The 17,907-nt window shown below is 42.9% G+C and overlaps 2 protein-coding genes across 2 annotated transcripts in view; one reads left to right on the top strand and one right to left on the bottom strand.

The window, feature by feature from the left end:
- The window catches only part of LOC121139374, a 29,455-nt gene extending 11,717 nt beyond the window's left edge, over positions 1-17,738 (bottom strand). The window contains 4 exon segments of the mRNA XM_040743077.1: positions 418-539; positions 2,034-2,172; positions 3,699-3,820; positions 17,408-17,738. Of these exon segments, the coding sequence (XP_040599011.1) occupies positions 418-539; positions 2,034-2,172; positions 3,699-3,820; positions 17,408-17,606 (582 nt within the window). The 5' untranslated portion in view covers positions 17,607-17,738.
- Positions 17,732-17,907, top strand: part of LOC101833350 (signal recognition particle 54 kDa protein) — a 64,592-nt gene continuing 64,416 nt past the window's right edge. The window contains exon 1 of the mRNA XM_040743075.1: positions 17,732-17,831. The gene's annotated coding sequence lies outside the window, so the exon portion shown is untranslated. The remainder of the gene's footprint in view (positions 17,832-17,907) is intronic.

Raw genomic sequence — 17,907 nt, 5'->3', positions numbered from 1 at the left:
TAGCAAGTTTGAGGCCAGCCTTGGCCACATGAAAGCACCTTATCCCTACCCCAAAATAAAAAAAATAGATCTGGTAGTAAGAGGAAGAGAAGAGAGGAGGAGAGGAGAGGGGAGAGGAGGAAATGGGAGAGGAGAGGAGAGTTGACAGTCAGTCACATGGTCCATTCTGTTTATATTTGTCATTTGTGTTGTGGAGACAAACCAGGAGAGGAAATTGGACAGCTGGTCTTTGAAATTCCAAACCCAATTATTACCATGGAGCAGAATTTAGGAGCCTGCCAAAGGATCCTATTTTGACCTTATCCTGTTACTTTATAATAAAGCCAAGCTGTCACCTTGGATGGTGGCAGGCAAAACTGTTGCTAGAAGAAGAAAGTATTTTCCACATGTTGCGTATGTCCACAAGCTGGACTTTACCACATAAAGGACTGTGCCAAGTCTGGAGCCAATGTCAACCAAGACCTTTCCCGACAGATCGGGGAGTACATGCTGATAAATGAACTTCAACTCCACGAGTGAGAAGGAATGAGAAATAAATCCTGGAGAAAGAAGAAAATGAACATCAAGTTACAGTTTTGTTTTTGACACAGGGTCTCACTGTGTAGCTCTGGCTGCCCTGGAACGCAGAGAAACCTGCCCACCTCTGTCTCTGGAGTGCTGGGATTAAAGGCCTGCACCACCATGACTGGCCAGCTGTGTCACTTTTATATTCCTTGTCTAAGTTTCTCAGACAGCCGGACTCTGGTTTTCCGCTGACCTACAGGACACTCAAAGACTCACAATTCTGTCTTATAGAATTTAACTGTCAGGAAGGGGAGATATTGTGGTTATAAAAAAACAAACAAACAAACAAACCAACTAAACAAAAAACCCACAAGGTGTCAACTAAATGGAAGCAGTCTCCAGGGCGAGAACATAGGGGGTGCCTGTGTCTCAGAGGTGAGAGGGGCTAGGCCACCCCAGGCCGAGAACATAGGGGGTGCCTGTGTCTCAGAGGTGAGAGGGGCTAGGCCACCCCAGGCCTCATCTCCCTTGGCTCTTCATCCTTATAGCCCCTCACCACACCAATGATTCTTCTGGGGGAATCCCAAAGCTAGACAAATCCGTCTTCTGGGTACTTGTCAGAGTCACAGTGACAAACATCTCAGATTCATTAGTTATCTGAGCAGCTCTGGATGTCCAATCATCATTTATAACTGATTACAGGGGAGACATAGCCCTGCTTGTTTGTCAAACCTAGTTCTATAAATGTTTACAAATCAGTCATTTGGTCTATGGCATTTTAGTTATTCACATGCCAGTTTTTCCTCTAGCTCTCAGCCACATCTTTTTCTATCCTGTGAATGTCATCTTTAGAGATGTGTCACTTGGTTAAAACAACACCCAAAATAACTTTTCTTGGGACCCTGCCGTCTCTGTCTAACTCCACCCAGTAGTATTTTATCACTGTCGGACTTGTTAAGCATGGAGACTATTTTAGATGCCCTAGAAGTTACACTTCTCACAGGAAGTGAGCCAGCACGTGGTCTGCATCAATCTGTAGAGAACATGAAGTATGAGGCAGGTCCTCTGTCTTTAGTCTTGTCTGTCAGGCTCTGGGCTGAAGAGCTATCCTGCTTAAACAGTTCCGGATAGGACACTAAGTGAGCTGACCTCCACACTCTGTGACATTTTATCTACCCACCCACGTGCGTACTTGAGTGTGAGCGTGCACTAGTGTAAGTGTCTCAGAGTGCGTGTGGCACTCAAGAGGACAACCTGAGGAAGTCAGTTCTCTCCTCTACCACGTGGGCCCCAGTGACTGAACTCAGGTCATCAGGGTTGACAGCAAACACGTCTGCCCCCTGAGTCATCTGGCTGCCCCTTAAAAAATATTTCTATGTAGTCTCCCTACCTTTAGACTTGGTAATGGCTATGCTGGAGGTTCTTTTATTTTAAAAGATGTCCAATAGTCTGATTATAAAATTTACACACTCAAGACATGGGAGAGAAAACCACACACACACTGCAGCTTTGCAAACTCGAATGCCTACCCAAAGGTGCTATTTGGTGTGAACCACACACAGTACAGAAGTTTCTGCTCATTTTCCCCTCCTCGCATAATGAATCAATAACGTCTTCATCATAAAGGAATGCATCAACGTGAACTGTGGGTTCTGGCTGCTGTCGTATCTGGAGAAGCACATCAAAGGAAGAGAAGCACAAAGAAACGTCTTTTCATTGCTAAATAAGGCAAACATCAGCGCTGTTCTGCTAAGTCCTGAGAACAAGGCACAGAAAGACAGTGCTGCCATTCGATTCTGTTTACCGCTCCTCCCCCATTGCTTTCCTGATAACTTTCTCTTCAGTCTGGAAGGGCATGGAACATGGCTGACATCTAACTTGTGAATCTGACATGTCAATAATCATCAAAATACTTTGAAAGTCATCTCTGTTCAGAAAGCCAAGTTTTCAAATTGCTTAAAGTACTACTAAAACTTCAAGCTTATATATGTGAGCATGGCAGTTCCCATCTGTAATACCAGCACTTGGAAGACTGAGGCAGAAGCGCCTGAGTTTGAGGCCAGACTGGGCTGTTTAGTAAATTCAAGGTCAGCCTGGATTATAGCCTGTATCACAAACACAACAGGCTAGGCATGGTGCTGAATGACTTGAGCCCAGCACTTGGGAGGCAGAGGCGGAGGATACCTGTGTGAGTTTGAGAGCAGCCCGGTCTACACAAATTCTAGGCCAGTCAAGGCTATAGTGAAACTGCCTCAAACATAAATAAATATAAAAATAAAAAACCCATTATTTATATACACACATATATAGTATCCGATATATGATAATATGCACATTAATATATATTAAAAATATAAAAATGTAGCTGCCGTTCCCCTTACTCCCAGCAATCCTCCAGCCCTGGCCTCTTAAGTGCCTGAATTGCAAGCATGTGCTATCATGTTCATCTTCATTTTCCTTTCAAAAGCGTTCACAGTATTTTTTAAGGACTACAGGCCAATTATTAATATTAATACATGAATACTTTTCCTTATTTAACATATTATATTATAGCATGGTGTTGATAAGAACACTAACAGCACCCCAACTGCATTACAAATCCAGTAACAACATCCCAAACTGTGTTCCAAAGTCTCATTTTACCATTACCTTCTGCTTTGCCCTTTCTAAGACCTGTTCAGTGCTCACAGTACCCACACACTGAGGAAATGTTGAGCTGGGCATGGTGACACACCCATAACCCCAGTGCTTGGAGGCTGAGGCCTCAGTTTTGAGGCCAGCAGTACTACAGACCAAGATCTGAGCAATAAAACCTGATCGACTTATCAAATAATTAAATAAACCATACTCTCCTATGGTGCTCCCCCCAATAAAAAAAGCAATAACATAGGATTTAATTCCTCTGCTCAGGTGTTTATAGATGGAAAAGGCCCAGACTGTTAACACTTGGTTTTTTGTTTTTTGTTTTTAAATAGGCTCATAAATGGATTCTCCTAAAAAATATTTTTTAAGTAAAATTGTACCAGGGAATCCCAAGGTTAAAGTCTCAAGAGAAAGGGAGATATGACTGAAACATTAGGTAAAAAATTGCTTAAAGCTGAATTTACAACTAACAAGACTACAAAGTGTGGGGTTAGGGAAACCAGATTTCCTGAGTGGCACAAAAAGAAATGAATTTGGTTCAACATACTTACTTTTTGAAGGGCTAGTTGTTCCGAGCAAAGCACAGCCTCCTGGGGCAGACAGCTCCGAAGGTCGTCAGCTATGTTTTTCAACATGATGTCATTATTATCTTGAGTGAGTTCATCAAAATCCCCTGAAAGAGAGTAAAAAGGAAAAGATAGCTCCTACTCTTGCGGTCAGATCTAGACTAATGATTACAGGCGACACACTTCCCATCAGACAGCGTAAATTTATAAGAAGCCTTCTAAACACTGACATGACATTGCTAACCCAAGTTCCATCTAAAATGGTGAAACTTTCAGGCTGTCAAGATGGCTCAGTGGGTAAAGACACTTCTTAAAAAGACCCGATGACCTCAGTTCCATTCCTGGTCCCACGTGGGTAGGAGGGAATCAAGCCTACAAGCTGTCTTGTCTCTATATGTGCTATGGAGTGTACCCACACACCCACACGCACGCACACAAGCTGTCTTGTCTCTACATGTGCCATGGAGTGTACACACACACACACACACACACACACACACACACACACACACACACACAATAAATTTAAAAATAAAATGGGGCTGGAGAGAAATGTCTCAGCTCTTCAGCTGAGCTTCCAGAGGACCTGGGTTCAATTCCCAGCACCCCCCCCAAAAAAAAGAAAAAAAATTCCTTTCTCTAAACTGCTCATCAAATAAAACCAAAGAGATTCAAGAAGTCGGGCATTGGTGGCACACGCCTTTAATTCCAGTACTCGGAAGGGGAGGCAGAGGCAGGCGGATCTCTGTGAGTTAGAGGCCAGCCTACAGAGCGAGTTCCAGGACAGCCTCCAAAACCACAGAGAAACCCCAAATAATGTGATGGATTTTTGATGATCCCCCGTGGAGGGCCTCACTATCCCTGGGGAATAGGTAGGGAGGTGGGTTGGGGGTTGGTGGGGAGCAAAGGAGGGTGAGGGAATGGGGGGGGATTGATATGTAAATAAGAGTGCTTCTAAAAACAAAACAAAACAAAAAAACACAGAGAAACCCTGTCTAAAAAAAAAAAAAAAAAGAGAGAGAGAGATTCAAGAAAAGATGTATGTAGTATTCATACTGCTTTCTTCTTATTCACAAATAGTACGTCTTTAGTTTTCAGGGTGTTAAACTCTATAATAAGTAATAAAATATTTTATTTTGACCACACGAATCTTAAGAAATTTAGGAGGCATTGTTCAAGGGTTACTCAAAGGAAAGACAGCCAGCCTTGAGGCTAGCCTGGGCTACATAAGACCTAGTGTCAAAAATACCAAATAAACAAGAGTAATAATGGCACCAACTACATAATCTACTTGGAATCGTACTATAGCAAAAGATGGAGAATTAACAAGGACATCTTGAAGGGAAAGTCATCCATTTCCTCCATTTCTTCATCTCCCAAAAATTCTTATTTTTAAGATCATGATCTTTTTTTCCCATTTGTGTGTGTGTGTATAGGTGTGTATGTGTGTGCACATATGTATGTGCTCACATAGGAGGCCAGATGCCAATGCTGAGTGTCTTTCTCAATCATTATCTGAATTTTTGGGACAGGATCTCTCACTGAATCTGGTGAATCTGGAGCTTGCCAATTCAGCTAGACTAGCTGCTAGCAAGTCCCTGGGGTCCTCTTCTCTCCACCCCCCAGTGCTGGGGTTACAGGCACTTGCGGCCATGCCCAGCTTCTTGGTGGATGCTGGGGGTCGAAACTCAGGTCCTCATGCTACCCACTGAAGCATCTTCCCAGTATTAAAACCAAACACTTTGCCTACTGAGCCATCTCCCCTTCTTCTTGTATAAACAATGAAATGTAATGTGTAATAATACATAAAAACTGTATTATATATGAAGTAATGAGATGTTCTGAAGAATATCTGTTATCCAATATTTAAATCAGGTCAGAAATAGCTTCTATACATGTGACATTGCTTTGTGGTGAACACTCAAAGTCCTCTATTCTAGCTTTTGAAAATGTATGTCATTATTATCTAGAGCCATCTTATTGTGTGACAGTACACAATTATCTCCTTTCTTTGTGGTTTTTTTTTTTTTTAAAGATAGGGTCTCATTTTGTAGTGTTGGCTGGCCTCGTACTCATACAGATCCACCTGCCTCCGTCTCCTGAGTGCTGGAATTAAAGGCATGGACCACCATGCCCAGCTTCCTTTTTAATTTTTTTTTTTTAATCTAGTCAGGATCTCACATTGTCCACTGTGCCTTGAACTCCTGATTCTCCTGCCCCAACCTTTCAAATGCTGGGCTTGTAGGTGTGTACCTCTACACCTGGTTTCCTTTGAACACTTTGAAAATACTTATTTGTGTGTGCAGTGGTCAGAGGACAGTTTTCAGGAGTTGGTTCCTTCCTGCACACACAAAATAAATATTTCTTAGAAGCAAACTCAGGTTGTCTGCTGGCTTCAAACACACTATGTAGACCGGGCTGACCTCAAACTCACAGACATCTACCTTTGCCTCTTGAAGCTGGGATCAAAGGTATGAGCCTACCGTGCCTGGTGCCCTGCTTAAACAGGACACATTTGATTTGTTTAGAATAACATTCATTTCGCCCGGCGGTGGTGGCACACACCTTTAATCCCAGCACTCAGGAGGCAGAGGCAGGCGAATCTCTGTGAGTCTGAGGCCGGGCTGGACCGACAGCCTCCAAAACAATACAGAGAAACCCTGTCTCGTAAAACAAAACAAAACAAAACAAAAAAAGAATAACATTCATTTCAGTCGGTCGTGGTTGTGGTGGCAATCCCAGCACTTGGGAGGCAGAGGCAGGTGGATCTCTGTGAGTTCGAGACCAGCCTGGTCTACAGAGCCAGTTCCAGGACAGCCTCCAAAGCCAAAGAGAAACTGCCTCGAAAATCAAACAAACAAAAACCAACCAAACAAAGCCCCACTCATCTCATAAATTACTACAAACAGTAGAATGTTTCATAGCTTCAAGTCTTTTATGGCTAACTGAATCTTAGCTGCTTTAATGCAGGCTGGGGGAAGTCCATGAGCTTTGACCCTGTGTGGTAGAATATTATCATAAGGTCTGTGACTTTTGTTGATGCTGCATTTGTTTAACTGTGTGAAGCTGTGTTACTGTGCCTGTCTAAACACCTGGTGGTCCTAATAAAGAGCTGAACGGCCAACATCGATACAGGAACAAGGAAAGGTGGGGCTGGCAGGCAGAGGGGGTAAATAGAAGGAGAACCGAGGAGGAAGAGGAGGGTGTCAGCCACCCAGCCAGCCACGGAGTAAGAAGGAAAGTAAGATAATGCACATGTAAGAAAGTTAAAAGCCCAGAGGAAAAAGGTAGACGGGTTAATTTAAGATAAGAAAAGCTAGCAAGAAACAAGCTAAGCTAAGCAAAGGCTGGGCAGTCATAACTAAGAATAAGCATCCATGTGTGATTTATTTGGGAGCTGGGTGGTGGGCTCCTCAAAACAGCCAAAGAGCCGAAAGCAAACAACTACAGTCATGCTCCTAAGAAAGCTGTCCTTCCTTTCCACAGCCCAGGAACAGTCTTTCTTTGTATAACTCAAGAAGGGTGATTAACGCCAAAATAGACTGCTTTGAACTTATATGCAAAGGCCTTTGTTTTTCTTTCCCAAATATCTAGTTTAATATTCTAAATTACTGATTCATGTAAGTTCCAGAAGAGGCAGGTTATGCCTGACAATGAAACCAAATAGTATTAACATACACCTCACATTGTTTTAGGCAGAACTTTAAATAGTCCTTCCTCAATACTGGCTTTTCCCACTGTACTCCTAAAATCTAATTACATTTTCCCAAGGTATTAATTAATACCTAGAACCTACTTAGTTGTTCTCTACAGATAAAACAGTGTGAGAACTTGTATGACTCAAATTTAATTCACTTACATCATTAATTCTTTTTTTTTTTTTTGGTTTTACGAGACAGGGTTTCTCTGTATTGTTTTGGAGGCTGTCGGTCCAGCCCGGCCTCGAACTCACAGAGATCCGCCTGCCCCTGCCTCCCGAGTGCTGGGATTAAGGGCATGTGCCACCACCGCCCGGCTACATCATTAGTTCTCAAAGAAAACAAAAAACCTCATACTATTAAATGAAAACATTTTGAGGCCCAGTTTCTTTGGATTTAGTTACAATCATGTTAACAAAACAAAGGCTAGCTAGGACTTTACCTTCTAACCAAGGACTACTCTCTCACCACATGGCCGACTACCATGTACAAGCCTCTGGCTGGCTGGTACACAGCTGCTTAGGGCTGAGCACAGACAAGGACAGGATTTCTTTGTTGATCTGAGTTAGAATCTGCCTCTCTGTAACTCTGAATCTTTTTTTTTTTCCCTCTTTCAGCTTGAATGGTCTCATTACCTTTAGCGCTATATTATTTACTGGATGAGCACGCAAGACATACTGAACTGTGCAAGTTTTTAGTCATTTACATCTAAGAACCCTATACATGGTACAGATTCTTCTGCGGTGGTGGCGCACGACTTTAATCCCAGCACTCGGGAGGCAGAGGCAGGCGGATCTCTGTGAGTTCAAGGCGGTGCTGGTCTGACAGCCTCCAAAACAATACAGAGAAACCCTGTTTTGTAAAACAAAAAACAACAATAAAAAAAAACCCCAAAACAACAACAACAACAAAACAGCAAAAAACAAACTGAGCTGACCACATTCAAAGGCAGAAGGGATTTCTTTAATAACTGCAGACTTCTCTATTCTGGCTCTACTTAGAGATCCTAAGTCAACCTTTTACTCGTCTGGCTTTACCTCTGCTCTTTAGAACACTGAGTCTAGAGACCTTGAGCAGAGGCTGACGGGTGGATCCTGGAGTTAGACTGCTTGAATCTGAATCCTGCGCCTACCAACTTATTATTTAGGTAGTTACTCAACTCTTTGAGCCTCAGTTGCCTTATCTATAAAGTAGACATAATAATCCCACATCAAAAGACTGGGGGTATGTGAGTTAAATGAGAACATAAATTGAATGTTTAGAACATTGCCTTACGGGGCTAGCAAGATGGCTCAGTGGGTAAAGCTGCTTGCTAGCAAGCCCAGGGACCTGAGTTTGATCCCCAGTTTGACTCCTACAAGTTGTACATAATAGGAACAAATGATTATAATAAAATGTCTTAGAATTGTAATCAGTCATAACCATCCTTCAAGAAGCTCATTTGCATTTGAGGATCAGTGATGTTTATTAAATTCACTTTCCAAAATTATACTTTAAAAACATTACCAGTGGGTGGAAAGATGGCTCAGTGGTTAAGAGCACACACTGTTCTTGCATGATCCAAGTTCAGGTCCCACATCTCAAACCACCTATTACTTTAGCTCCAAGCCTTGAACTTCAAACGCACATAACACCCTCCTCCCACATATCTGAAAGCAATTTTAAAAATTACTAATTTCAAAAAAAAATTACTAATTTCATGATCAAGGTGAAAACATTTATTCAATTTTTAGTTAAATCAAACATCTTTTAACATGCATGACAGCTATTTCAGAAGGTGTAGTAACAGTCCTTTGGAAACTTTAACCTTTTGGAAAAAGATTAGAGAAGTGTTAATTGACTGCCTAAGGACAGTTATGCTTTTCTCAGATTATACAGAAGTAGGCAGGAAGAGAGGGGAAGGAATAGCTTTTCCACAGGGCAAGATAAACCCTTTAGAAGTTTCTGTTTACATTTAATAAATATATGGGGAAGAAACATGTTCAAGGCTGACAGCCCAACATTCGAAGCCCACTTTGGGGGCTGGTGAGAGACAGTTCAGCAGGTAAAGGCACTAGCGTCACAGGCCTGTCCAAGCTTGGTGGCAGGAGAGAACTGAGTCACCGAAGCTGTGCTCTGATGGAGATGGACTCGCTGCAGCACTAATGTGCACACATTCACGCACGTTAATAATAAAACATTTTAAAATACCACTTTTCCTACGCGGCGTGCAGTCCAACTCTGGTTTCTTTAGAAACTGATGTCCTCTGTCTCACTTTAAGTAACTCAGAGACAGTGATCACCTCCCATGGCATACGTTACGGTTTAACTAGCTCCTTAGTGTAACATAGCCCCCACGACTGCGATAATCCAGTCTCCTGCTTTAATTTCACTGTCATTCCCCTTCTCCACAATTTTTGTTGGATTTTCTATTCTTAATGTATCAAAAGTCATTGCAAACTTTATATCACCAGAGTCTAACCATCCTATTTTTTTTCAGTTTAGTGTTGAATTAACAAATAATCACTGTATATTTTTTCTGGGGTACAATGTATACTTCACAGAAGAATCGAATCAGCCCAGTTATCACATCTTTCCCCTCACATATTTATTTCTTGTTGGAAATGACATTTAAAAATCTGCTTTCAATAATTCTGAAATAGCCAGGTGGTGGTGACACATGCCTTTAATCCCAGCACTCAGGAGGCAGAGGCAGGCGAATCTCTGTGTTCAAGACCAGCCTGGTCTACAAATTGAGTTCTAGGACAGCCAGGGCTATTCAGAAAAACTTGTCTCCAAAAAGTCAAATAAATAGATAAATAAAATTCTGAAATAAATTTTGCATCTCGTGATCAACATCTCCCCCTTTTCAACTCCATTCCCTATACAACATGTAGTAACTTCTACTCAACCCTACAGTCTAGCTGGCAGAGACATAGGACTATAGGGGAGGGGCTAGATGGACAAAGTCCCGTGTCGTGTCCCCCCCCCGTTCAGCCCATGGTCTTGGTTTCCTGATTGGCTGTGGAGATGTGAGTAACTACCTCCCACCACCCGTCTTCCTGTCTCGGGTAAGTTACCTCTTGTGAGGTTATTTGGTCCATAGAGACAATAAAATTAACTAATACAGTGAGATAATACAGTATTTGTCTTTGTGTGCCTGGCTTATTGCATATAACACAACACTCTCTAGAGTTATCTAAGTTGTTGCAAGTAATAGAATTTTCTTCTTTTTAAAGGCTGAGACTTAGTCTAGTGTAAAACTGTATACTTAATATGTGGTGGGTCCTAGGTTCAATGCCATCACTGAAACAGGCAGGCAGGCAGGCAAGCAAACTAATAATAAAGGCTGAATAATATTCTATTGTGTATATATAATGTAAAAACTCCATCTACTGATGGGCACTTTGTTTCCATATGGTAGACACTGTGAATAATGCTGAAATAAATATAGGGGTACAGACAGCTTTGGTATACTAATTTTAATTCCTTTGGATATATATGCAGAAGTGGAATTGCTGAATATGTTAATTCTATTTTTAGTGTTTAGAGGACCTCCCCTAAAATGGTTATGCTAATTTACATTCCTGTCAACAATATACAACAGTTTCACATTTTTGCCCACACTTGTTATTTTTGACTGTTTTGATAACAGCCATTCTAAGAGGTGTGAGGTCAATTTTTCATTTTCTAGTCTCATTAGTCTCTGATAATTTTGCTCTAGATGCATCTCGGGGTTTCAGATGTTACCTCCTATGTGCACTGGTCCTTTCAACTCTTATGACCTGTATCATCCCCCTTGTTCATCCCAATCTCTACCTTTAGTGAGTTACAATGCTTAAGGAAGTACTACATTATATGGTACTTACTATACAGCCCTAGCATTCAAATTAAGGAGACTTCTAGTCCCAGATAAGGCACTTTCACTTGCTTTCTTCTAAATAAAACTAAATGCCCTATAAGCAAGCCAACAGGCATCGCAGAGGAACTTAGAAAACTAGAAAGTAAACTAACTGTTCAGTCACCGCAGGATCTGAGGAAGTGTACTCTGGTAAACTTTTAAAATCTTTATTCTATACAGGGTAACAGTGGCCTGCAAATTAAAACTGCTGCTAAGCATACACAGAAAACAAAAGACAAACTAACAACAAAATAAACCTAAGGAAAGCTCGTTGTTTGTGGCCAGAGACAGAGAGAAAGAATAGCAGAGACTACTGGGGAGCCCCAACCTGCACTCCACATGGGGCAGTGGTGGCTGATCTACATCAGCAAGCCTGCTGTCTCCAGGCCATCCATGCCCGGGCATCACCCTACCTTCTGCCCAGTAGTAAAGGCACAACAGGTTTGTCTATCTCCCCTCAACAGTGAAAGGAAGCCGAGCAAGGTGACCCAGGAAAAGCGTCTTGTGCTGTATTAGGAAGGACTGAGTACCAGGTACCTACAAAGAAACCTCTACAGCTAACACTGAGTTCAACAACCAGAGGCTAGAAAAGAAAGGTGGTCCAGTCTTGGCATTCTTACTCCATATAGTAAAGGCAGTAGTACTGGCCAGCAGGGCAAGAAAGGGAAACTCATGCATTTTTGGAAGAAGGGAAACAGGAGAGGGCGGGAATGAAAAGAAATCATGCATGCCTACCACCACTACACAGGATGACATGGAAATTCATGAAAGCATTCCACACTTTTTTTGGTTTTGAGTTTTGGGAGTAGCTGGGGGAAGGGAAAGAATATCACCAAAATATACTGAAAGAATTTTCAAAAAATAAAAACAGTAAAAAGAGATATGCCTACACAGAGATGAGGTGATTATCTGAGCTGAAAGTACTAAGGAGTCTACAGAAAAATCACTAAAACCAGTCATTTCAACAAGGTCATAGGTTACAAAATCAAGAATGAAAAACCAACCTCACCTTTATATGGAGAAATGGAAATTAGAAGCACAATTTATGGGCTGGTTGGATGGCTCAGCGGTTAAGAGCCTTGGCTGTTCTTCCAGAGGACCTGGGATCAATTCCTAGCACCCACATGGCAGCTCACAGCCGTCTGTCTGTAACCATCTTCTGGTTACCAGGCACACATGCGGTGCTGGAGTCATGCATACAGGCAGAACACCATATATATAAAATAATAATGACAATGATCAGAGAAAGAACATCCAACATGTAAAAACCCAGCAATTTATCTTATTTATTTTTTCAAGATTCATTTATTTATTACATATGCAGTGTTCTGTCCACATATATGCCTACAAGCCAGAAGAGGGCACCAGATCTCATTACAGAGGGCTGTGAGTCACCACGTGGTGGCCGGGAATTGAACTCAGGACTTCTGGAAGAGCAGTCAGTGTTCCTAACCTCTGAGCCATCCCTCCAGCCCCAAACCCTACAATTTATAACAGTTTCAAAGAAAAACAAATATTTAGGTATATTTAACAAAACATATATGGGTTGGACCTATATAATAAAAGAAATCAAAGAAAGCCTAAATAATGTTAGAAACCATGTATATAATGGATTGGAACACAATGTGCCAAACAAACATGGCACATTTCCTAAAATGCTGCAATTTTCTCAAACGTCTAAGAAGTGTGTTTGTTTCTTTGTTTGTTTTTGAGACAGGGTTTCTCTGTGTAGCCCTGGCTGTCATGGACTTGGATCTGTAGACCAGGCTGGCCTTGAACTCAGAGATTCCCCAGAATTCTCAACTTCTTGTTAAATGCAGGCCCTCATCTAATAAACAGCCACACAGTCTCCTTTAGTGGTGTTTGAAGTTCCAACATAAATTAAATTTGACAATTGAAAACTGTCCCTAACCTCTTTATAATCCTCCTGCCTCAGCTTCCTCAGTCTGAATTGATCTCTAACTGGTTAAAAAAAAAAAGTTAACTAACATATCACTGCATAGAATCTAAATAGTCAAAAATACTGGTAATCAAATGCTAGCAAGAATATGGAGAACCTGAGTAGTTCCTACATCGCTGCTGGAATGGCAGTCTGGGCACACCTACACCTTTAATCCTAGCACGTGGGAGGCAGAGGCAGGTGAGCTCTGTGAGTGTGAGGCCAGCCTGGGTTGTATAGAGTTCCAGGCTACACAGTGAGACCCTGTCTCAAAAAAAAAAAAAAAAAAAGGACAGGCTAACAATGGGGAAAAAGCCTTCCCAACTATACATTAGAAGGGATAAGTATCTAGAATCCATTAAGAACTGCAAAAAAAGTAAACACCAAAACCAAAGCATCCTATCAATAAATGGGCTAATGAACTGAACACACTCTTCTCAAAAGAAGAAACAAATGACTAGTATTTGAAAAGTGTTCGACATCCTTAGTTATCAGGGAAATGCAAAGGAAAACTGCTTTGCAATTCCATTCACCCCATAGGATGGCTAGCATGGCAACAAACACCAAATGCTTGTGAGGACATGGGGGAAGGAATTCTTCCACACACTGATGGCAATGGAAACTGGTGTAGCCACTACAGAATCAGTATGGAGGTGCCCCAGGAAAGCACAAATAGAACTACCATATAAGCCAGCTACACCACTCACTCCCCAGTATATAACCAAAGGACTCTACATCCACAAACCACGGCGACAGAGGCATGCTCCTGTGAGATCTGCGCTACCACTCACAACAGCCAAGAAAAGGAGTCAGTTTAGGTCCATCAGCAGATGGACAGATGAAGATAACGAGGCACATCCACACAACGCAATTTTATTTAACCATAAAGAGAGGTGAAATCATGACATTTTGCAGGAGAATGGGTACAGAAGGAATTCTGCTGGGAGAGTGCTTGCCTAGTTCACATGAAGCTCGGGCTGCTCTCAGCCCTGCATGAACCAGGCAGGTGGAGAAGGCCTGGGATCCCAGCAGTTGGGAAGTGGAAGCAGAGGTTTAATGTCACCCTTGGCTAATCAAGGAATTCAAGACTAGCTGGGTTACATGAGAGTCTGCCAAAACAAACAAACAAACAAAACCACTTAGGTGTTGAAATGAAACCTGAACAGGTAATTGAAATGTAAATGTTGAAATTTTGTGCTATGCACCACTTACAAGAATAAACAGGTATAATAATATACTTCTTGTTTTGGTTGACCATACAAGCAGATACAGATGGCATATCTGTAATCCCAGTACTCTGGAGGCAGAGAGAACTTAGAGGATCCCCAGTTCAAGGCTAGCCTGGGCTATAGAACGGAACCCCACTTTTTTTTTTTTTTTTGTTTTACGAGACAGGGTTTTTCTATGGGTTTTGAGACTGTCCTGGAATTCGCTCTGTAGATCCGCCTGCCTCTGCCTCCTGAGTGCTGGGATTAAAGGTAGTCTGCGCCACTACCACCTGGCAAAATGGAACCCCACTTTAAAAAACCAACACAAGGGTTGGAGAGATGGCTCAGTGGTTAAGAGCACTGGCTACTCTTCCAGAGGTCCTGAGTTCAATTCCCAGCAACCACATGGTGGCTCAGAAACATCTGTAATGATAGCCGGTGCCCTCTTCTGGCCTGCAGGCATATATGTAGACAGAATGCTGTATACATAATAAACAAATAAATCTTTAAAAAAAAAAAAGAGTGCCCGGGCGGTGGTGGCGCACGCCTTTAATCCCAGCACTCGGGAGGCAGAGGCAGGCGGATCTCTGTGAGTTCGAGGCTATGGTCATGGTGTTTCTTTACAGCAACAAAAAACTGATTTTCCTCTCAGAAGGCAGGGACTGGAGGTGGCTAATAGCAGTTCTCAGTCTGTGGGTCTTGGACCCTTTCACAGGGGCCACACAGGTATTTACATTATGATTCACAACAGCAGCAAAATTACAGCTATGAAGCAGCAATGAAATAGTATCGAGGCTGGGGACCATATTAAATTAAAGGGCTGTAGCAGGAGGAGGCTGAGAGCCACTGCACTCGGTGATCATGGTGCTATCTGTAGGGCCAGATCATACCAGGCTCCCTCGAGCAGAAGCAGATGACCTCTGTGCTATCTGTATGACCAGGACCACACCAGATGTTCCCCAGGCCCTTAGGATAACACATGTAGCCTATCTCTGAAACCATCTTCATGGAAGAAGTGACATGCACTTTGAGAAGAGTTCCCATGTAATTATGCCTCCTTGTGTTAGACCAGGAAATTTTTTTTCCAAATTGTACTATACTTAAATATGCCTAAAACAAACTGCCTAGTGTCAAGACTCCAGAAGCTGGGAACAACACTGGCTACTGAGCTGTGATGCTCACCTCACTCTGATCATTACTCTGCCGGCTCTGGGGTTTGTAGACCCCTACACTTTACTGAGCCAGGTATCACTCTAGCCCGTGATACATTTTTGGTTGTGAGCCTGAACCTTTAGCAAATAAGCTATCTCTTCAGTTACAATTCTGCATTTTTGAAGTCAATAATTCTTTTGGAATCCATGACCAGATGTCAAAGTATGTAGAAAAACTAGGCTAGGCGGTGGCGCACGCCTTTAATCCCAGCACTTGGGAGGCAGAGGCTGGCGATCTCTGTGAGTTTGAGGCCAGCCTGGACTATAGAGCAAGTTCCAGGACTATAATATAGAGAAACCCTGTCTTTTTTTTTTTTTTTTTTTTTTTTTTTTGGTTTTTCGAGACAGGGTTTCTCTGTATTGTTTTGGAGGCTATCGGTCCAGCCCAGCCTCGAACTCAGAGATCCACCTGCCTCTGCCTCCCAAGTGCTGGGATTAAAGGTAGGCGCCACCACTGCCCGGCGAGAAACCCTGTCTTGAAAAAACAAACAACCAAACAAAAGTAACAAGTAGCTGATGGTGGGTGAAACAGGCAAGTCAGGGCTTACCGAAGCGATAGAAGACAACATGCTTATAGTGAGACTGTGTCTCATAAAAAAAAAAAAAGCATTGTAAATTCCTATCTTGAAACATTCTTCTTGCATGTGTATATAACCGTGGAGTGGTAGCTTTGGTTTCCCACACTTTCCAAGATAAACTTGCTATCAGATGCCACAAGCCAACTTTAGGCCGGTGTCTCACTTAAAATGATCTCTCAAAGTGTTTAACAATCATTATTATAATACCTAAAGGAAGCCGGGCGGTGGTGGCGCACTCGGATCTCTGTGAGTTCGAGGCCGGGCTGGGTCGACAGCCTCCAAAACAATACAGAGAAACCCTGTCTCGTAAAACCAAAATAATAATAATAATACCTAAAGGCACTGATTGTTTCTACACTAAGAACCCTTTTTCTAACAGGTCAAGGTTAAAGATTTAAAATTGGAGGTTGTGGTTTGACCTCCAGCACCAGCATAAGGATCAGAAGTTCTAAGTCATCCTCTGTTAAGTTTGAGGTCTACCGCCACTACTTGGGACCTTGCTTCAAAAAATAAAAAATACATTGAAGGTCACCATTAAATAAAAATATTTCAAGTAATGGGTATGAGTGAAAGTAATCTTGGGAATTAATGTCTTGCAGTACAGAAGTACAGCATACGTTGGCACAGTTCTCAAAAAGGAGACAGCATATAAATAAGACGGTGCTTCAGAAGGCTTCACTTTCCTAGAAAGAACAATATACCCAATAACTAGATCTAATCACATTTCCTCGATTCTAACTTATGACTTTTCACTTTTGCTATTAACAGCTTAACTCTCTTTTCTTTCCTTCCCCGCGACTGTCATTAAATGGTATATTTTACCATGTATAAAATAAATGTACTAGCTACATGTGATCTTTCTTTTTTACCTTGAGGATAACTCTACAGCCTAAAACCTTTTTTGAAAACTGCTATTCCGGGTGGAATCCGCCTGAGCGAGTAACTGAAAAAAGAGGTTCTAGAACCCTGTCTAAAGTCAGCACGGGAGTCACAAACCACCTAAAGTTGGTTCCCAGGCATTCAATCCTAAAGCGCACTGTGATGATGACCAGGTGTGAATTTGCGGCCGGCCAAGAGCTGTCTAGCGACTGCCTAGTGCACAGCCCCGCCCTGTACCGGTTCCGATTCCCAAAGATCAAAGCCAACAGCGAACCGCCGGGGTCTAGCTAGGACAGCTTACGGGTAGTTCTCATCCAGTGGAGCAGTGCCGGGACATCTGCTGGAGCCGTAGTACCGAGCAGCTGAAGCACGGCTCGCCGAGCGGTCCGAAAGTCCATGGCGCGGCCAGCGAGCAGGCAAGGAAGCAGGCTCGCACGGCAGGAAGCGGGCTCGCACTGAGCATGCGCAGCCAGACCCCGCCCTCCACGGAGCCTCTCCATTCAAGAAGGCCTCGACGCTAAGCCCCGCCCCTTCGGGGGAGCCCGCCTCGCGCGGCTGCAGAAGCCCCAAGCCTCGCCCCCTCGCGGAGCGCTCTTGCACGCCTCTTCCCAGGGGGAGCTCTTCGAGTCCTGACTTGTCCTCCAGATTGCACCCCGAGAGGGAGGGCCTGTCTCGCCGCTAGCTTGCCGCCGCGGTGACGCACAGGCAGAACGCTAAGGTCAAAGGTCAGCTCTCATGCAAAGGAACGCCCCCTAAAAAAAAAAACACCCTTCGCGGAGGCGAGTTGCCGAAACGCGGCTT

Source organism: Mesocricetus auratus, unplaced genomic scaffold, assembly GCF_017639785.1.
Source record: "Mesocricetus auratus isolate SY011 unplaced genomic scaffold, BCM_Maur_2.0 Super-Scaffold_15014, whole genome shotgun sequence".
Lineage (NCBI taxonomy): Eukaryota > Metazoa > Chordata > Mammalia > Rodentia > Cricetidae > Mesocricetus > Mesocricetus auratus.
Note: the sequence above shows the minus strand (reverse complement) of the source record. Positions and strands in the feature narration are given on the sequence as shown.